Below are 18,781 nucleotides of genomic sequence, written 5' to 3' on the forward strand. Positions count from 1 at the left end.
GTCATCGATGATTAGCAGCATATTGGCATTCAATTTATTAACGTCCTTTTCAGTTAAACTTTGAATATTCCGGGTTTTCAAATATTTTGGATTTTTATAATTGTGGGCATAAACTTTATTTGCAACTGTGTTGCCATCCATTGCCGCAACGACTTCTCCTTGCAACTTGGCGTCTGCGGGAAGATAAAATTAGAATCTGTATTTGAAACAGCAACTTACTTACAGTTAAATGCATGCCACCAACTCCACTAAATAATTCTAAAACACGAAATTCCATCGAATCGCTTTGTTGTCCATCGGTACCAACCGGCAAAGTATTTTTGCTTTGTAACACATGCTACTAGTGGTGCAAAAGCCATCGATTGACCATCTATCGCACTTTTATCGGGTAACAGTATTCGATATAGATGTTATTCGAGCAAATTTATCGTTATCGATGCACGGTTATCGGCGTGGAATTATCGTAATCGATACTGTTATCGGAATTACTGGAATTATCGTAATTGATATTATCGATATTGTTATCGGCGTTGTCGGAGTGAAATTATCGTCATCGATGTTATCGATACACTGTTATCAACATTAACGCAGCAAATTTATGAGATTGTATCCATTTCATCGGCAGGATAATGGACTTGCTCCCATATCTTTTCCGAGGGAAAATTAAAATCCTGGTCCTTTCGTCCTAAACAATAGTAGCGATACCGAGTATTTGGCACTTGAAATTGGGTAGGCGTTAATATAAACTCTCTCCAGTAAAATTTGGCCTGCTGCAAAGCCTCAATAAATTGTTGGCGAGCCTTTGAACATTCAAAACCTTTGACATTTTCCATAAGAATGTACTTTATGGATTCGCATTTTGGCAGTAACGAGCATAATTGGTTTAAGGCAGAGGAACGCTTATCTTCGGTTTTGCGTTGTAGCCCTTGACGAGTATGTGGTTGGCATGGCGGTGACATTAGCAGCATATTGGCATTCAATTTATTAACTTCCTTCTCACTTAAACTTTGAATATTCCGGGTTTTCAAATATTTTGGATTTTTATAATTGTGGGCATAAACTTTATTTGCAACTGTGTTGCCATCCATTGCCGCAACGACTTCTCCTTGCAACTTGGCGTCTGCGGGAAAATAAAATTAGAATCTGTATTTGAAACAGCAACTTACTTACAGTTAAATGCATATTGCATGCCATCAACTCCAATAAATAATTCTAAAACACGAAATTGCATCGAATCGCATTGTTGTCCATCGGTATCAACCTGCAAAGTATTTTTGCTTTGTAACACATGCTACTAGTGGTGCAAAAGCCATCGATTGACCATCTATCGCACTTTTATCGGATAACAGTATTCGATATCGACGTTATCGAAGTAAAATGATCGTTCGTTGTCTATACAGTTGTTTTACAATACTACATCACCTCATAAAATAGCAGCTGCACGTGTTGCATTCTAAATAGTTATAAAATGATTAAAATTAAAAGAAAACAATCTCAACCAGTGGTCGAGGAAGACTCTGACAGTGATTCCAGTTTTGAAGAGGATCAGCAACAGGATGCCGAAGATGTCGAAATACACAGCGAAGGACAAGTCACCGATAGCAGCGACGAGGAAGACTCGCCCAAGAAAACCAGAAAATTGAAGCCAGCGGAATTTGAAATTCAGGACACTGACCAGGGAGGCTCCGATGACGAGGACGATGACTATGAAAATGACGACGAAATTGAGGACAACGAAGAAAGGAAAACTCGTTTGCCGGTGCTGAATCCCCCTCAGTTTAATGAAAAACAAAGAACAGCGCATGGCCCTGTATCGAAAAATGAAAAAGGAGAAGCATAAAAAGAAAATGCAAGAGCGACGCGCTCGTCGCAAAGCTGGGATTCCTGCCAACCCTGGGCATACTATTGAGAGTCTACGTGAGAAAGATCAAACAGAAGTTGGCGATCTCAATGATTCGGACAATGAGGAGCTACAAAAGGAATTGCAACTAGACGATTTCAGCTCTTATTTCGAGCGCTCTTATGAGCCCAAAGTCCTCATCACATTTGCCGATAACCCGGTTACGAAAACAAGAAAGTTTGGCTTGGAGCTGTCGCGCATTTTTCCCAATGCCCTGGTTAAAATCCGTAACAAATCATCTGTAAAAAAAATATGCAAGAGTGCCGAGCGAGAGGAATTCACCGATGTTGTGATAGTGAATGAGGATAGAAGAAAACCCAATGGGTTATTGATGATTCACCTGCCTAACGGGCCAACAGCTCATTTTAAATTATCAAATGTAAAGCTTACATCGGATATAAAACGCGATCACAAGGAAATTACCAAACATAGACCGGAAGTCATTCTAACAAATTTTACAACACGTCTAGGTCTGACTGTCGGACGCATGCTAGGAGCACTGTTTCATCATGATCCAGAATTTAGGGGTCGCCGAGCTGTGACGTTCCATAATCAGAGAGACTACATATTCTTTCGTCATCATCGCTATGAGTTTAATAAGGAGGGGAAAAGAGTTAAACTAAGAGAGCTGGGGCCCAGATTCACTTTAAAATTGAGATCTCTGCAAGAGGGCACATTTGACAGCAAAACTGGGGACTATGCTTGGATAATAAGCAACAAACGTCATGCCATGGAATCGAGGCGTAGATTCTTTCTTTAGATCAGCTTTTTCTTTTTTTCTATCAAATAAAACAATGGATAATGGATATTTTTTAAATGACCACCACAAATATTTCGTTTTTTTCTCTTGTTGTCTGAATTTAAAATAAAATAGAAATTTATAAAGAATTCCTTATGGACTAAACAATGTGTAACACTCAACAACTAACAATTAGTAATTGGCACACATCACCATATTTTACCATTCTCGCATTCCCACAAATACTCACATAGTAGGACATTGTGGATTTCCAGGCAGACCTCCAGCCGCTGCTGTGGCATCGCCAAATGGTAAGTCTCCTCCAGTTTCCGCTAAAATCTCTGCTGGGGGCTGGCCATAGTCTTGCAATTTTCGCATATCATCCAAAACCACACGAAATTTTTCACGTTTAACAGCTGAGGAATCTTCGGGGCTCTCAGCTTGCAGATGTCCTTCGATAGTTTTATACAACTCTAGCTGTTTTTGGAATCTAAAAAAGAGGTAGCGAAATATAATTTATTTCATAGAAAAAAATCTGCTTTACCTTTCCTTGTCCTCAGTCGTTAGTTTAGCATCGTTTTCTTCCAAATATTTGGGATACTTTTCAAGCAGCTCTCTAATACTTGGCAATAAGATCTCTGCCGAAAGCAGTGTTTGCATCATACCCTCCATGAAGGGTAAAAACATATTACCATCGGTCTCTCCGGACTGAAATAAAAATGCACATTTATAGTTAGTTTCTAGAAGGTAATTACTCTCAGTGACGAATCAAAAAATTTACTTACCCCATCCCCTCCCAAATTAAGAGATCCAAACATGCTCGCAATATCATTATCGGAAGCTGGAGCGCTCAGATTCTCACTGCCTTCCTGAAGACCCCTTAGAGCCTGTGAAATGCTATCTGAATATTTGCTGACATCGTCATCAGTTGCCGAATTTTCGCCGCTTAAAGTCAGAGCAGCGGCTTCTGCCATTTTTTGAAAGCCAGAAATTATTTGATCAGGATCTTGAGGCAACGGTGGTATATCGCCGCATGGGGTATCTGGGCCACCGAAGAGTGTGTTCATACGATCCGCTAACACCTTAGCCTGTTCACTGTTATAATGAGGGCGGGGGGAAGGACAAAGTTCAAGTTGTTCAAGTTCAAATTAATTTCGCTTTGTTACATGAAAAATGCATCAGGATCTTCATCGCCTTCGCCAGTATTAACTTCCGAAGTCTTGGACTTTTCTGGTTTATCGCTGCCGCTTTCACCATCTTTTCCCTTATCGAAATCCTGGAGAGCACCTGGCAAAAGGAATGATAAAGGGGCAAGGTCCATTACATAAGAAGGGAAATATTTTGCATAATCATTTTTAAGAAATATCTACTTACTATCCAAAAGATCGTTTAATTCATCTCCATTCTGCTTTTCGTCAGTCATTGTGTAAGAATTTAATAATTTTTTTTTTGTTTCCTATTTTACTCCCTGTGGGGGTGGCCGACAGTGCTCTCAATCGAATAAAGTGAAAAAAACCACTATAAGGCGACCCATGTTTTTATATATTTTACAGTGTTGCAAAATCATTGAAGTTGGGCGCGCAAAATTTCAATATAAAAAAAGTGATTAAATTTGAAGAAAAAAGAAAATCAATTGAAATTCAAAGTTAATAATAATTTATCTTGTTACAAGTCTCGATTTTATTGTAAAATATAAAAAAACCTCAATTAATATTAGCAAAAAAAAATATAAATATATTTTTTTACATTTATCAAGAATAAGTTTTAGCAGCTCGCTCAAAACCTCAAGATTATTAAAAATGCTCTGAATAGTTTTCTGTAAAAAACTATATGTAGTCGATCGGTCTGATCACTATTTAATGAAATGTACTCAAGAAATAGGTATATAATTAATATCAATAGAGGCTTGATTTATTGCAGAGTTCACTAAATATATAAAATGGAAATAGACCTCAAATCTAAAGTCCGATTTAATTTTAATTTGATGTAAATATTGTTTCATATATTCCTCTTTAAAATCGGGAAATTTTTACCACTAAATTAAAGCCAAAAACAATGGTGTGAATCATACTTCGTTTAAACTCTAATATTATCTCATTAGCTAATATAATTACCAAAAATACTTATGATACATACTAATATGTTTAAATGTATAGGTACATTCTAATTTTCCTAATGAATCATGGAGACAAGTACGTACATACATATGTTCAAAAATCCAAACAATCCAAGGACATTATTTAAGCATTATCTAATATAATCACCAAAAATATTTATGGTTATTCTTCGAAACACGAAACCAGCGCTAAATAATGGCTTACACCTAAGGTCATGCACCTTGCTGTGCAAGATCGGCGGCGAAGATCTGCGACCAAAACTGAAACCGCACACCTACAGCGAATACATTTTGCCATTCCGTAACCAGAATTTTACCGATCTACCCAAAATACATATGGAATTTCTTTGCTTCAGTAGGGAGTCCAACATTTCAAGGTCAGTGCGGAACCCTGCCAAATATCTCAAGTCCTTTTCATTCGCTCACATTGAAATATGTTTCCCTGTTTTAACCACACAATTTTACTGAAATGCCAAAACGAATTGAGAAATTTGATACGCCCACGCAGTGAGTGTAGCAGTATTTTTCTAAATATGTTCTCTTGGTTTTCTTTTTTGGGGCGGAGTTTTATGAGGGATTTTCGGTTCTAGTTTGATTGAATGGGCGGAGCTAAAATAAAAAATTATGCATAAATAGAGTTTCAATTATGAGTTTAATGTGACTTAGGCTTAGTTAAATTTATATGCTAGTAAGGGTAGCAGAAAATATATTTCTGTTAGGGGAAGAACATTTAGAAACTGCATTTACGCTCTTTTTAAAGGTCAGGATGAATTCCATTTCCTTGCTTTTCCTGGAAATGAAACAGTTCAAGTCAAAAAGTCAAAACAAAAGTCGAAATGGAAAACCCCTTTATTAACTCTTTATTCTTTGCATCGCAAACTGACTATTTTGAATGTACATTGTAGTTATTTTTCCACTTCCCAGACGTCGCTCTTTTTTCGCATAATATTGAAGTGCGGAAAACCTTCTTTTTTATACAAAACTTTACACACAAACATATTTTCATGGACATTTTCAAATGCTATACCTGGCCTTCTGCGCATAAGATGGGCTTCTCGATTCTCGAGAAGAGTGTTAAAACGGAACCCGGCACCATCATTTATTTTTGGTGCTAAAATTTCCATACTGCGATTTCACGGTCGCTGATCGTAGATAGTTTTTTTCTTCTACATTGTTGGACATCCTTCCAGTGAAGAAGTAAACATTTTTATGACGATATTGATCACTTTATACTGTCGTTGTAATTGACTATGAATGCGGTTTTATATGCACACACGAGTAGTTTGGTTTCTGGCGGGTGTCATTCCTTTTGATATTATCGGGATCCATTGCTAATTGCGATTAAAGGGCTGAAAATGTTTCCTGGAATATATTCTTTTGAAATCACCCTACTGGCAGTCTGATTTTTGCTTCTCCGATCCTCTCTTATGGGCTATTGCGCAATGAGGCGAGATCCTCTTCATGCTCTGACACCCAACGACTGTTTTATCAAAGCAGACGTAAATGAGGCCTTCCGTCTGTTGTAATTTTTTCTTTTTTTTATATTTTGGAGGTTGTAGGGTCGTCGTCTCCAGATGATGTGGGTCGCTTTTCGGGTGTGATTAAGCGGAATTTAAGTATGCGATTGCAGCCACTGTGGCTCAATTCGTCATGGGTGCATCTTCTTCATAAGTTAGCCGACCAATTTATGTAAGAACATTTTTTAGAAGTGTAGCTGCTTCCAGCACAAAGTTTTCAAAAAGTTACAATTTAAAGACATTTCATATTTGGAAGGAAAGTTTATGTTTGGTTATAGATTAAATTTTCAATTTTTAATAGTTGTTTGAAATGATCAGTTTCCATTTTTAATGCATTTTCTAAATAAAAACGAATCATTCAATGCGTTTTGATTAATGTATGCTGATGTTGAATTAAATAATTTTATTTGAATTCGCATATATCCGATGGCGAAGCGTGGCTAATAGACGTGGCAAACGCCGCCAAAAGATCAACTCTATCGACGAGAGATCGCTACATTAAAATTAATAGAAATAAAAACCAAAAAGGTCGGTGAGAAAAACGCCACCTACTTTTGTGAGCAGCTAATGATGATGCTCTCACTCCGTGGTGATCGACTATACAAAGCAGAGCAATTACAAATCTGAGTGGAAATATATTGAGTTTGGGACAACAGGTTGCAGGTTGCTTCGCTGATCGATGGAACCACTTGAGAGCAGTCCGAGAAAACAAATTAATCTTGTTGACGTTTGGCTTGATCGTCTCGCACTTCAGCACTTTCTTAGACCAGCATCCAGCCAGCAGGTTTTCTGGCCTTGCCTCCAGATGTTTGATTTTGGACTGTTGCTCTGTTGTTGTTGGACAACGTTGTTGCTGTTGCGCCTACCTTCAAGCCTGCCTTCTGTTTAATGATCAATTTGTGCAATGGCCTCTGATCTTAGCCGACAAAGACGGCGTTTAGAAAGATTGAGTAAATGAGTTTACAATATTGTATTAAAAATTTGTGGGTGAACTGTCGCTCCCGTTTTCAATTTTTTTTACCCCTTTTTCTTATATAGTTCTAGACAAGACGACGGCAAAATTCTATGTCTGATCTCTGTGCCATGACGAATGTGCGGCGAACCACGCAGTTTGACTTTCAGCTGAAATCTATGCGAGTATGAAATTTCAGCTATTTGCATACAATGCATTAAAGTGAGAATTCGAGAACAAGCATTGCTCACCCACAAACAACTAATGCCTTCAATTAGCCAACTAAAGGAGCAGAAGCAACCGGGAAATGCCCCTTGGTCCTCCTACTTTCACTAGGCTTTACGGATGGGCGTTAGCTGCGTTAAGCCGAATTATTTTTCAGAGTCCAAGCTACCTGGTTCATAAGTGTTGATCAATAAACCCGTTTTTGGCCCTATAATGCGATTAGTCGCCATAATCATACCCGAAAACTCTGAAGATCAAGAAAAAGTTCTGTGCAAAATATTTAGCAAAAGTCATAGGATCATGAAATCTCTTTAAGCTGTTGCCACTGTGCTGTTCTTAATCTTGGCATTTTGTTGGCATTTGTTTGCATGCTTAGCGGGGATTTTTTTCTGTTTTTATGATCCTTGGAATTAGAACTGACTGCTGCTGTGCAGGTCCAACATATTGTGTCCATGTAAAGGGTTTGTATTTACTTTAACTTACTACGGATTAGATCTAAAGTCAATCCTCTTATAGACTATATTGTAGCCAGTTTTTCACGAGGAAAAGAATTGAGCATTGTTTAACCCACGATCAAGGTCGTTGTAAGGTGTGGAAACAGTCCACCTAAGTTCTGGGGCAAATCGAATCGATTCGCAAAAACAAATAACACACAAACTAAAAACTGCTGGTAACAGCAAAAAAACAGGAAAAATATAACGATATGGAACATTAAGTTAAGAAGAATCGAGCAAAATAGCCAAAACTAAACGATTATGGACGGGACACCTGTTGATGTATGAAAAATTAGATCACTTTCATTGCTTTATAAAACGGAATTCTTTAATATGACATTTCTGAAGATCTTTCATCTCTTTCTAATTCAAATATGTACGTTCACAATGCGAAATTAACTTATTAAATTTGTTTTTGTTAAGTTTTGTAGGGCGATGGAAATAATATATTTAAACCTTATAAATATCATATTGATTCTTGTGATTTGTTTTTTTTTTTATTTTTGCTGGTTAATTGAAATTTTTAAATGAGAGTTAGAGATTTTACTGGATGTACAACATTTTCTAACAATTCACTGGTATATTATTTATTTCCAAATATGTGCCTGATACAGTACTAATGCTGATTAATAACGAACTTGCTAAAAACTAAAAAAATAAAAAGTGTTGAAAGTGCTTGTGGGGTAATAAAAGACACGGATAAGGGCAAATAGTTCAAACAATTATTGAAATAATTGTTCATTGATTGAGCACACAGGCAAACAAAAACGTAAGATGCAAGTTAGACAGGTATGGAAGGACCTATCCTGGTGAAAGTCGGATAATTGATATTTTCATTCATGGCGCCCTAGGTGGTCATCATATAAAGTCCCTTCAGCATCGTCCTTTATTCATTTCGTAGTCTGAATATGTACATACATAGACTTTCTTACACTGGGCTTTTCTCGGAATTGAAAATGGGCAAGTTTATGGCCGTGTCACTACCTCCTACTGTTTCTATAGTTCTTCAGTGATGCATACCCAGGATTGGTTCTTTCCCATTCTATTTCTATGTATCTCTCTCCCACAAATGATGGTACGGCCTTTCTCAATCCTCTTTTGGGTTGATAGAGCAAAATTAGCGTTATATGAGTTGTCTTTCAGGGTTCATTGTTTCAGAAAATTAACGAATTTAAAAATAATCACGACTTTCAACAAGTATTTGACTTTGTATAAAGTCGAGAATGATCTTATTCAATGAAAAATTTTAAAATTAATACTAAAGCTTAGTTAAGAAAAATGGACTTCAAGGACACGTTACATTTATATTTATGTATATACATAGATAGCTCACCTGCTAGGCGTAAATGTAAACTTGTTCTCCCGTTGATTTAGCCTACATGAACATCCTGACGAGCAGCCTGTAGCCGTGCAGTAGAAACCTCTGGCTTTTGTTGACTTGTGGCCTCCGTTGTCCTTGGCTATAACAACAGAACCAAAAACATTTGCGGGAGTAGGAGCTAAAGATGCCGAGAATTAGTCACGTCTCCTCTATTCCAATTTCCTCGCTGGCGTTTTACAGCTGGGATATATCCATCATTAATTTTAACTCATAGAGCGCTTTCTCTGAGGCTCTTTCAAGCCGTGGTGGATTTGATACTTTGTATTCTTGGTGTTCTTTTGCGTGGAAGTGTGTAATTAATCAAAAACTCATATAGCCTAAAGAACGGCCAAAAAGACGCCACTACTTTGTATAAATGTAGGTCTGAACAGCGTGACAAGGATATGGTTATGAACGTGTAATGATACCGGCGAGAAAAAAAAATTTCCAAATGTTTTTAAAATGGGTATACAAGTTAAAAGACTAGTAAAGTTGTTTATATTACAGTTGTTGAATGAATGGCTCTTTCAATCTTCTTTTTCCAATATAATTTCATAAGTAAAATGTATAATTTAATCGCACAAAATTCAACGCTTTTTCGTTGATCCATAGTAACGTTATATGGATTATAAATAACTTAAAATTAATATACCTATTTCACAGTTACATATGCTCCGTATATGTTACTTATCCTTCTAGATTTAAATGCACATTTCTTTGAGAAATTTATTTTCGGTAACCTCCGTTTCGTTCGCCAGAAAAAGTTTGTTTGGACTGCCCGGTTACACAAAACAAAGCATTCATTCCTATAATCAATTTCATGTACTTTTAATGAGGTATCAATAAAGGATATATTACGCTTGTAAACTATTTAATGCATACTCGATTGCATTATGCGTGCTCTATGTGAGGGAACACGTCATAAAACTATATACGTCAAATCTTAAGAAATTAACTATTTATGCTTTCCAAGACTCCAAAAATTATACATTTCAAAATATCAAACTTAAAAATTCCGGAAGTGTTGATTCCCAAAATACCATTTTAAATGTTTACCTTTTATGATGGTTGGTACAGACTCGGAATCAGTTCACTTCCTCTGGGCCACTTATACCCATTTACTCTTCTGCAGAGTAGTGACTGCTTATTGAGGTCCTTACCATTTATTTGTGTATCCAAGCTCTCCAGCCCCATAGGCTTTTGAATTAGGAACTGGCCTCCATTTCGTGTGCACTATACTAACAAGACGCCCCCAATAACAACGGCGGCTGATCTTAAAATACGAGGCAGAACGAGAAGGCAAGATGTTGCGAGCTGCCATTGGTCCGCGTAGTTTTACCTGCCAAGCGAATGGCCGACATCATTGGATTCACAGAAAGGCATGATCTTGGCTGTTTCTCGCTGTAAAGTCAGTTAGGCAAAGACTGCGCAACGAGGCAGACATACAATATTTACGCGTCTTCCTTAAATTTTTTCCTCGTCGTGGCTAAACCGAAATTTCACAACGTTTACATAAAAATAAATCAAAACTACCAAAATTATAAACATATCGCAAACCAACGAGCGGATTTAGCGAATTCGCTGAAACTAATATAAATATTTTACGCTAAAGGTATACTATGACTGTGACTGCATATGCCGCCGCCATGCACAGACCATTCTTCAGTGGATATTCTTCAATGCAAGGTAAGAGTCCTAGCTATTCCTTTGCTCTCTCTAACTTTAATGGATATTATGACCTTCGCTAGTTTCATACCGGGAAGTCAATTGTGTGAAGGAGTCGTAAATCAAGTGACACGCGCACTCTTCCCATATTATTTTTGTACGTACCTAACTGACGACTGAATGTCTTTTGTGTTTCTTCTTTCTGATTCTTAGATATGAACAGCGGCCAAGGACGTGTGAATCAGCTGGGTGGTGTTTTCATTAACGGACGTCCATTGCCTAATACCATACGCTTAAAAATTGTAGAGATGGCTGCCGATGGCATTAGGCCTTGTGTTATCTCGCGACAACTTCGTGTTTCTCATGGCTGTGTTTCAAAGATTTTGAACCGCTATCAAGAAACTGGATCCATACGCCCAGGGGTTATTGGTGGTTCAAAGCCCCGCATTGCAACACCAGAGATCGAGAATCGAATTGAGGAATATAAACGCAACCATCCTGGAATGTTCTCCTGGGAGATTCGTGAAAAGTTGATACGTGAGGGGATTTGCGATCGCAGCACTGCACCTTCGGTATCAGCTATATCGCGCCTGGTGCGCGGCCGTGATGCTCCACCTGATGATGGGGAACAGCTATCTTCCACTTCAAGATCGAATAAGACTTCTTCCAGCTCTTCCAGTTCAGATTTAAACCACAGCAACAACGCAAACAGCAAACCATCTGATGAGGATATCTCCGATTGCGAAAGTGAACCAGGAATTGCTCTGAAACGAAAACAGCGCCGGTGTCGTACCACCTTTTCAGCGGCCCAATTAGATGAACTAGAAAGAGCCTTCGAGCGTACCCAGTATCCGGACATTTACACCCGTGAAGAGCTAGCACAGCGTACTAATTTGACGGAAGCTCGAATTCAGGTTTGGTTCAGTAATCGGCGTGCTCGATTACGAAAACAAAACACTTCCGTGATGGGCACAAGTGTCGCTGGGGTGGCGAATTGTGGTGGTTCCACATCTCCCCCAGTTGGATCTTCCATGATGGCTTCTTCTGTCGGTGTTGTACCCAGTGTAGCCAGCATGGCCCTCATGCCCTCTACCATTGATGCGGTATACCAACACCAATACGATTTCTATGGCAGTTCCGTACCCTCGGCTACAGCGCCAGGTAGCAATCTTTCGCCTGGTACCAACATATCCAATACACCGCCGCACCATCATTTCTTCAGTCCAGCTAATTCAAGCACAGCCAGCTATATAATGCCTAGTACAGCTAACAATGCAAGCACCAACCTCATAGTATCCTCCTCGTGCTATGAATCTCAAATAAGCTCCGTTTACAGCACTGAATCTGAGCCACATCAGACAATGCCACGTAACGAGAGCCCCAATGAGTCGGTATCTTCCACTTTTGGGCAATTACCACCCACACCCAACAGTCTATCGGCTGTAGTAGTGGGTGGAGGTGGTAGTGCAACTAATCCAGCTGAGTCTTCGCAATCACTGGCCAATGCCAGCGCTGACAGCGAAGATCTCTCCGCTGATTTGAAAGTGGAAGCAGCCGATCTGGTGTCAGCTTCGGCGGTTGTTACTCAACAACAGCCGCAACTATATAGCAGCTGGACTACAATACGCCCAAATGCTCCCCTGTCGCCAGAGGACTCTCTTAATTCCATCACTTCAACAAGCCAGGCTTTGGAGATGTCGGCAGCTCATCAAATGTTTCATTCATATCAACATGCAGCACCACAATATGCGACATATCCTTCAGCAACGGCACATCCCCATTCGCACCCACATGGCCACGTGCCTCCGTCCCATCCTCATGCCCATCCACATCATGGGCAATACACCAACACGGGTCATCCACATTATGCCCCAACGCCCACGACGCACTTCATGCCGCAAAACTTCAATGCAGCAGCCGCCGCTTTTTCGTCGCCATCGAAAGTCAACTACACGACAATGCCGCCACAACCGTTCTATCACTCCTGGTACTAGGATTTGGCATACTAAATATAGTACATATATTTTTCAAAATACGCGTCGCCAAAGATATTTGTTTTTTAAGATAAAGTTAAACGGGAAGCTCTGTGTATTTTAAGTATTTTTCCATAAAGACTTTTAAGTTAATTTTGGAGTTTCCAATTTTATAAGAAATAGGCTTTGATAACCATAAGATAGTGCTTAAAAATAAAATAATTATCTCAATATCCAAAATTGCGCAAAAACTCTATTTGAATCTCAATTTCTTTAAAGAGACCTTGACACGCTTCTGTATCTGTTCTCAGCTGGATGTCGCAAATCACTTTGTACATTAGAACCTTTAAGTAGCTAATGCCTATTTCCGAAAACATGTCTGAAAATTTCAAACAAACTCCACAGGATATTCGAAGAGACTCTATTTTTTGTGATGGGACAACCTGGTGAGCTAAAGATTTATTCCTAGTTTCTTGCTACAAATTTCAACGTCATGTTCAAGGTGTTAATTGCCTCATTTTTCTGTAATTGCTGCTATTGAAACCAGAGGACCGCGTTTACTTAGACCTTATCGAATTTGGTATACCCTTGCAAGTTTTTCATTTCAGAGCGTCAAAAAAGATTATCTTTTTAAGCGACATAAATGCCAAAGAACAGCAAAGTATTTCCTAGTCGTAAGAGTTTCAAGCAATTATAAAAGTACAGTTACACTTGAGCAATTAATTATAAACCACTGAGCGCTAATGGAATAGCAACTACGTTAGCCCATTATATGTATTTTTGATATGTATGCATTCATTTTTGGAAACGATAAAAATTTACAATAAAATACATGACAATGTCAAAGCTTAAATGGTCGAATCTAAACTAAATCAACTAGAATAATCAGTTTTAAAATAGTCATATCGCTTTGAAAGATTTGAATTTGAAATTAAAATAATTTAACGATTTTGTCGTTTTAGTGACAATTTGATTTGGCTTATCAAAATATCTTTACAATAAACTTTATTATTATAATAAACTTTTTAAAAGTACGTCATAATCTTAATTTTCATAAATTTGTGTTTTTTTTTCTTAAATCATTTAGGTTATAAAAAAGCTAAGTAGTTTGGACTCTACATTTACTGGAATCCACAGAGATTCTGAGCCAAGCTGCCTTAGATTTTTGTGATTAATGAACTGACAAACGTGTTGGGCATCAAAAAACATAGGAAAATAGTAATCTTCAAGTCCCTACCGCATTGAAATCAGAATTTATTTTGGTTTATTAATTGCTCTTTGCCGATCTACCTGTTGCCGTCGTTTTTAAAAGTCCAATAAAATAAAATTCTCTAGCAGCATCAGGCGTTATTTCTGGCATAAGCAGCGCAAAACCTCAAATATTTGGCTTTGTTGAAGGAGATTTGCGAATAAAATGTCACTTCCAGGAGTTTACTTTCGGTCCAAGGATTTGCACTAGACAAGACATAAACAAACTACGATGTTGGTGAGAAGTAGGATTAGCTGGTTTCGGAAATAATCCTTTGCCAGGAAGCATGCAGAACCAAAAACAGAATCATGTCTGTTTCACATTTCAAACAAATTTTATGATATACCATAAAGTTTTATTTGCTGTCATACTTCGAGGCATGCGCAGGAAACGACCCTTAGCCAGGACACAAACCCTTTTGCTGTTAACCCAAAGTGGCAAGAGTTAGGAATAACACGGAGAAAGGCTTAGCTTTTAGTTCTGCCTAAGTCAAACTCAGGTAAAAATATAAAATGAAGTCAGGTAAGAGCGTATGTACTTATGTATGCATGTGTGTGTGTGTGTATGTACTTTGGGCTGTGATAATCCAGTGCTAATGAGGTGTTCTCTTTGCGAATAAGTAGTCTATAAGTCAAGGGTAATCGCCTAGTAATTAGATGATTTGCGTAAAAATTAATTTGATATTCAAATAATTGACTCGTTCATATTTTGGGCTATTTTGAATATTTTTAGCTAGGGGCCCTGTTTGCAGAAATCAATTTTCTTTTAACCCAATAGTCTGTTGACAAATATTTCGGTTTTAGGTATAAACTACTCATACTGAGTCACAGCGACAGTCTTCCGATGTTACAGCTATCCCACTGACTACATCGTCACCGACTTCTCCGAGTTGTCCTGCATGCTGTTAGCTCACAAATTGATTTGTCAAAATTTCAGAGGGCACAAGGACATTGCCATCATTAACGATGATTGGCAGTATGCTCTGGAATGATCGAAGGTCGTTGCGCTGTCGGTGCCAACTAGACAATTGTCATCACTTCGACTCTGTCTCTTTAGTTTTCTCGTTCTCGTTCTCTGTGCCTGTCTGTTTGATCTTAGAGGAACTCGTAATCGATTTGGAATGCTTTGCGGGAATTGGAGGCAAATTCTATTTTGTTGCTCCTTTTATAGCCCGAATTGCCAACAAGCTTCCTTTTTGCAACCTATCCCTGCAAGAATTTTCTGTCTGTGTTTCGGTTTTCGTTTGGTTTCTATCTGGTCTAAGGGAAGCGCAAAAAATGATACACCAAATGATGTGGAACCGTTACGCTTCTTTTTACTAATTAAAAGAGGTCAAAGAAATTAAAATAAGAAGGGTGAGCTATACAAATTATTTTGGCGTTCTATCTTAGACGAAATCTTGTTAAAGTTGCGTTACCATATTGCCAAAAGGTTAAGGTTTAAAAATACCTATATTCCATTTGCGGAAATCCATATTAACCAAAAGTCAAAAAAGCCACTCGAAAGTCAACAAATTTTATGGTTCTGGCTCCTGTAGTATCCCTGATCTAGGCGTTTCAACAAACTGATGAGGCTTGACCGACTCAAATTGTTAATACCGATCAATAATATAAATACTTTATAAGATTGGAAATGGTAGCTTCCGAATGTGGCATTTATTTTGGCGACTTTAATAGTAGCAGTATATGCTTCTGTTAAACCCCGTTCCTCTATTTCATATTAGTAGTCTAAGCCAGCTAATTCAACATTTGACCATTGCCTAGCGCTTAATGTGTTCGCCTTTTATGCCGACATTATAATTAATGACAAATACACGTACAGTGAAGGGCAATCATAAGGGAGAACAATAGTTATAGCTGATACAAACACAGTTCGATTTTTGATACACCGAAACGCAGTTGGGTCTTATCGCCAGGTTAAGGCCCATACTCAGTCACAGGCCACTTGCATATTAATGGTTTATTATGACCCCGCTGCCTCAGTGAGTTGCTCCCCGACTCCAGAGTTGAGCTTCAGCTCCTTTTGGGCTGACTTTTTGGTGCTGGTGCTTTGTTTTTACCGCGATTGCCTTTGCTACGCTGACGCCTGGCGTGACGGTTTTAATTTTATTTTTTCTTTTTGCTATTATGTATATATATTGTGGCGCACGGGGCTAGTAGTCGCCCCCGAAACTGCTTCCCTTCAACTTCTCTCCCTACTGCCAAAGAGAGTTATTCATTTGATAGAACTAAAGTTGTAGTTGTTGTTGGGCTTTTATCGTAAAACTGTTTTATATTTTTCGTTTCGTGGGGTCTGGGTTCCTTCAGTCTAATTAGCTGCAGTGCATCCCTAGCGGTGGCTAGGGAGTAACGAACGACATTGCCCGACATTTTCGAACACATGAAGTAGCTAATGAAGCCTTCTTCATGGTATGCGCCAGCCTCATGGACGCATGCAAATTCCATTGAAAAAGTAACTAAGAACTGCAGCAAAGTTTTTATACTTTATCTGCACTGCCTCTACATTTCTTAGTTGTGGACTTATTTTAAATGCGCAAATTTATTGTTTGACTTGTGTACTTGACAGCGCCAATTTTTTTGAGGCTACATTACTTATAAGAGCTAACCGTATGATGTACTAAACAGGGAATACAATTTAAAAACTAACAATTTTTGTTTGCTATGTAGGTTACATTTTTTTAATTCTAAGCATACAAAATATATAGAACAAATTGCTTTGCTGTATCTAAAAAATCGAGGAACGACAACGTCGTAGGTTATAATTTTTCAATTTATCCACTCCGTATCCTTGCCATTGTGCTTTTGGAGGTTTAGCCCATTTTACAAAATAGGTTTTATGAATTGCTGCCAATTGGGGCTTAGATTTGGATACAGAACGCCATCGAAAAGGCCAAAGAAACCAATGCACTGGAGCACGATTAATAACATGAGTTGTAGACTGCAATGCATCGATTTTGAGGGGCTGTTCTTCATGATAAGATAGTGTCAAACGTGTCATGGAATCGAATACCTCAATTTCGTCCTGATCCTTTAACTTCCAGTTTGGTATTTTAGTTGATTTTTGGGGCAACTTTTCTTCGTCTTCTATAATTGGGGATATACGGCTCGAGCGACTGCACTTAAAACATCTCGGTAACTTCGACTTTTTGGAAGCAGCATCGGCAGTTGAAGCAGACAAATTTGAAGTGGGCTCCTTGCACATTGGCGGCATTTTCACCAAAATAAAATGATCATTAACCAGACAAACATCCGAAACCTTCTCATATTTCTGTTCTTCACCAAAAAATGCATCTAAATCAATATTCTGCTGATAGATGCGAAAATCTTCCTTATTGGTTGAAGTTGAATAGGATTTAACCCGCGGTTCTAACTTGTGGGGCTTTATAAAAAATCTTGCTGGCTCCTGCATTTGCTTTACCAGAGTTACTTTCGGCTTCTGTTGTCCCATTAATTTAAATTGATTTAAAATGCAACTAAATCTTGAGACATTTAGGCAATTGCATTGTTGGTGCTGTTGCTGAATTCGAATGAAAGCCGTGTACATAATGGCTAACTGGTTACTGTTTTAATAAGGACCTGTGCTTGGACAGAAGATAAGGACGTAATTATTGATATTATGATTTAAAATATTTCTGTTATGGTTTGAGTAATAAGTCAGAGATAAAAGTGATAAATATTTTTTGTTCTATTTGCTATTGAAATCAGGCTAAATGCGCTTTACTTTTTTTTTTTCTTATTTCGATGGGTTCAGGGTCATTGCCGTTAAATTATTATACACCTAACTGCTATTTTTTCTGTTTTAGTGCGGCCACGAGACCTTTAGTATCAAGGGACAGCGAATCCTATCTTAGCTTGTCTCTCTTTCTATCCTAGCCAAAAATGCCAATGCCGGCGCACATTGGGCCACACAATTTGCTCTTTTTTTGCATAAAGTTGCAAAATGTTTTAAAATATATCCTGAATAACTAGAAAGTGCATACATTGGGAAAATCGAATTAATAATTTAAAACAATTTTGTGACACCAGTGTTTTTTTAATGAGTTTAAATGTTTTGGGTACGAATATCTATCTCTCAGATTGTAGCAATAAAAATCGAAAATAAAAAACCAGTTCTCTGGGTTTTTGATAAAATGCATTAACTTGATGTTTAAGCGGACTTCAAAACTCAAATTACCAAAAAAATATGAAATTATACATTTATTACAAGATCTTTTTTCCCAAAATTAAAAAAAAAAACTAATCCTAAAAGTATGCAGCAAATGTTGTATATATTTGGAATTCCCGGAATAAGACCGTGACGGATTCAAAAAATTTAAATTATGTTTTATTCCTGGTAAATGTTTCCAAACTGCCAGACTCTGGCCCAATGTGCAACGACAACGGCAACAACAAAAGTACAGTGTAGTTTATATATAAGTATTTATTATTTTGACAGGTAAACAAATCACGAGGTCTACTACACACACACAAACAAACACATTACCACATTTTCATTTCGTTATTCCGCTGAGTTTTCCCCTTGATGTATGTTGTTTGACTGCTCAACGAGAACTAAAAAAAGTAGCAAGCTTTTAGGCGGCTTGTTGCATATC

At 37.9% G+C, this 18,781-nt stretch overlaps 5 protein-coding genes and 1 long non-coding RNA gene across 6 annotated transcripts; 2 read left to right on the forward strand and 4 right to left on the reverse strand.

Moving 5' to 3' along the window:
* Nucleotides 1-530: 530 nt before the first annotated feature.
* On the reverse strand, nt 531-1,189 carry LOC137580893 (tRNA (cytosine(38)-C(5))-methyltransferase-like). The gene is made up of 2 exons (XM_068295039.1): nt 1,171-1,189; nt 531-1,120 (listed from the first exon to the last, which is right to left on the reverse strand). The coding sequence occupies exons 1-2, from the start codon at nt 1,187-1,189 to the stop codon at nt 597-599; spliced, it is 543 nt and encodes a 180-aa protein (XP_068151140.1). The 3' UTR covers nt 531-596.
* A 206-nt stretch (nt 1,190-1,395) lies between these two features.
* Nucleotides 1,396-2,788, forward strand: LOC137581024 (probable ribosome production factor 1). Its single transcript, XM_068295180.1, is given in 2 exon segments — nt 1,396-1,768; nt 1,770-2,788. Coding segments are annotated over 2 exon segments (1,191 nt in total). The 5' UTR covers nt 1,396-1,468; the 3' UTR covers nt 2,661-2,788.
* Pex19 (peroxin 19) lies at nt 2,707-4,151 on the reverse strand. The gene is made up of 5 exons (XM_068295181.1): nt 4,014-4,151; nt 3,806-3,926; nt 3,425-3,734; nt 3,184-3,347; nt 2,707-3,129 (listed from the first exon to the last, which is right to left on the reverse strand). The coding sequence occupies exons 1-5, from the start codon at nt 4,060-4,062 to the stop codon at nt 2,886-2,888; spliced, it is 888 nt and encodes a 295-aa protein (XP_068151282.1). The 5' UTR covers nt 4,063-4,151; the 3' UTR covers nt 2,707-2,885.
* A 1,003-nt stretch (nt 4,152-5,154) lies between these two features.
* LOC137581026 (uncharacterized) lies at nt 5,155-10,520 on the reverse strand. The gene is made up of 4 exons (XR_011033055.1): nt 10,464-10,520; nt 9,956-10,109; nt 9,277-9,687; nt 5,155-5,364 (listed from the first exon to the last, which is right to left on the reverse strand). It is a non-coding gene; the product is annotated as an uncharacterized lncRNA (long non-coding RNA).
* Nucleotides 10,521-10,754: 234 nt separating this feature from the next.
* Nucleotides 10,755-13,181, forward strand: prd (paired). Its single transcript, XM_068294954.1, has 2 exons — nt 10,755-10,989; nt 11,182-13,181. Exons 1-2 carry the CDS (start codon nt 10,923-10,925, stop codon nt 12,960-12,962), a joined length of 1,848 nt encoding a protein of 615 aa, XP_068151055.1. The 5' UTR covers nt 10,755-10,922; the 3' UTR covers nt 12,963-13,181.
* Nucleotides 13,182-16,838: 3,657 nt separating this feature from the next.
* Nucleotides 16,839-18,715, reverse strand: LOC137581308 (uncharacterized). The gene is made up of 2 exons (XM_068295518.1): nt 18,673-18,715; nt 16,839-17,765 (listed from the first exon to the last, which is right to left on the reverse strand). Exon 2 carries the CDS (start codon nt 17,731-17,733, stop codon nt 16,915-16,917), a length of 819 nt encoding a protein of 272 aa, XP_068151619.1. The 5' UTR covers nt 17,734-17,765; nt 18,673-18,715; the 3' UTR covers nt 16,839-16,914.
* Nucleotides 18,716-18,781: the final 66 nt, after the last annotated feature.

The sequence above is a fragment of the Drosophila tropicalis genome, unplaced genomic scaffold (genome assembly GCF_018151085.1).
Source record: "Drosophila tropicalis isolate 14030-0801.00 unplaced genomic scaffold, ASM1815108v1 contig_845, whole genome shotgun sequence".
Taxonomy (NCBI): domain Eukaryota; kingdom Metazoa; phylum Arthropoda; class Insecta; order Diptera; family Drosophilidae; genus Drosophila; species Drosophila tropicalis.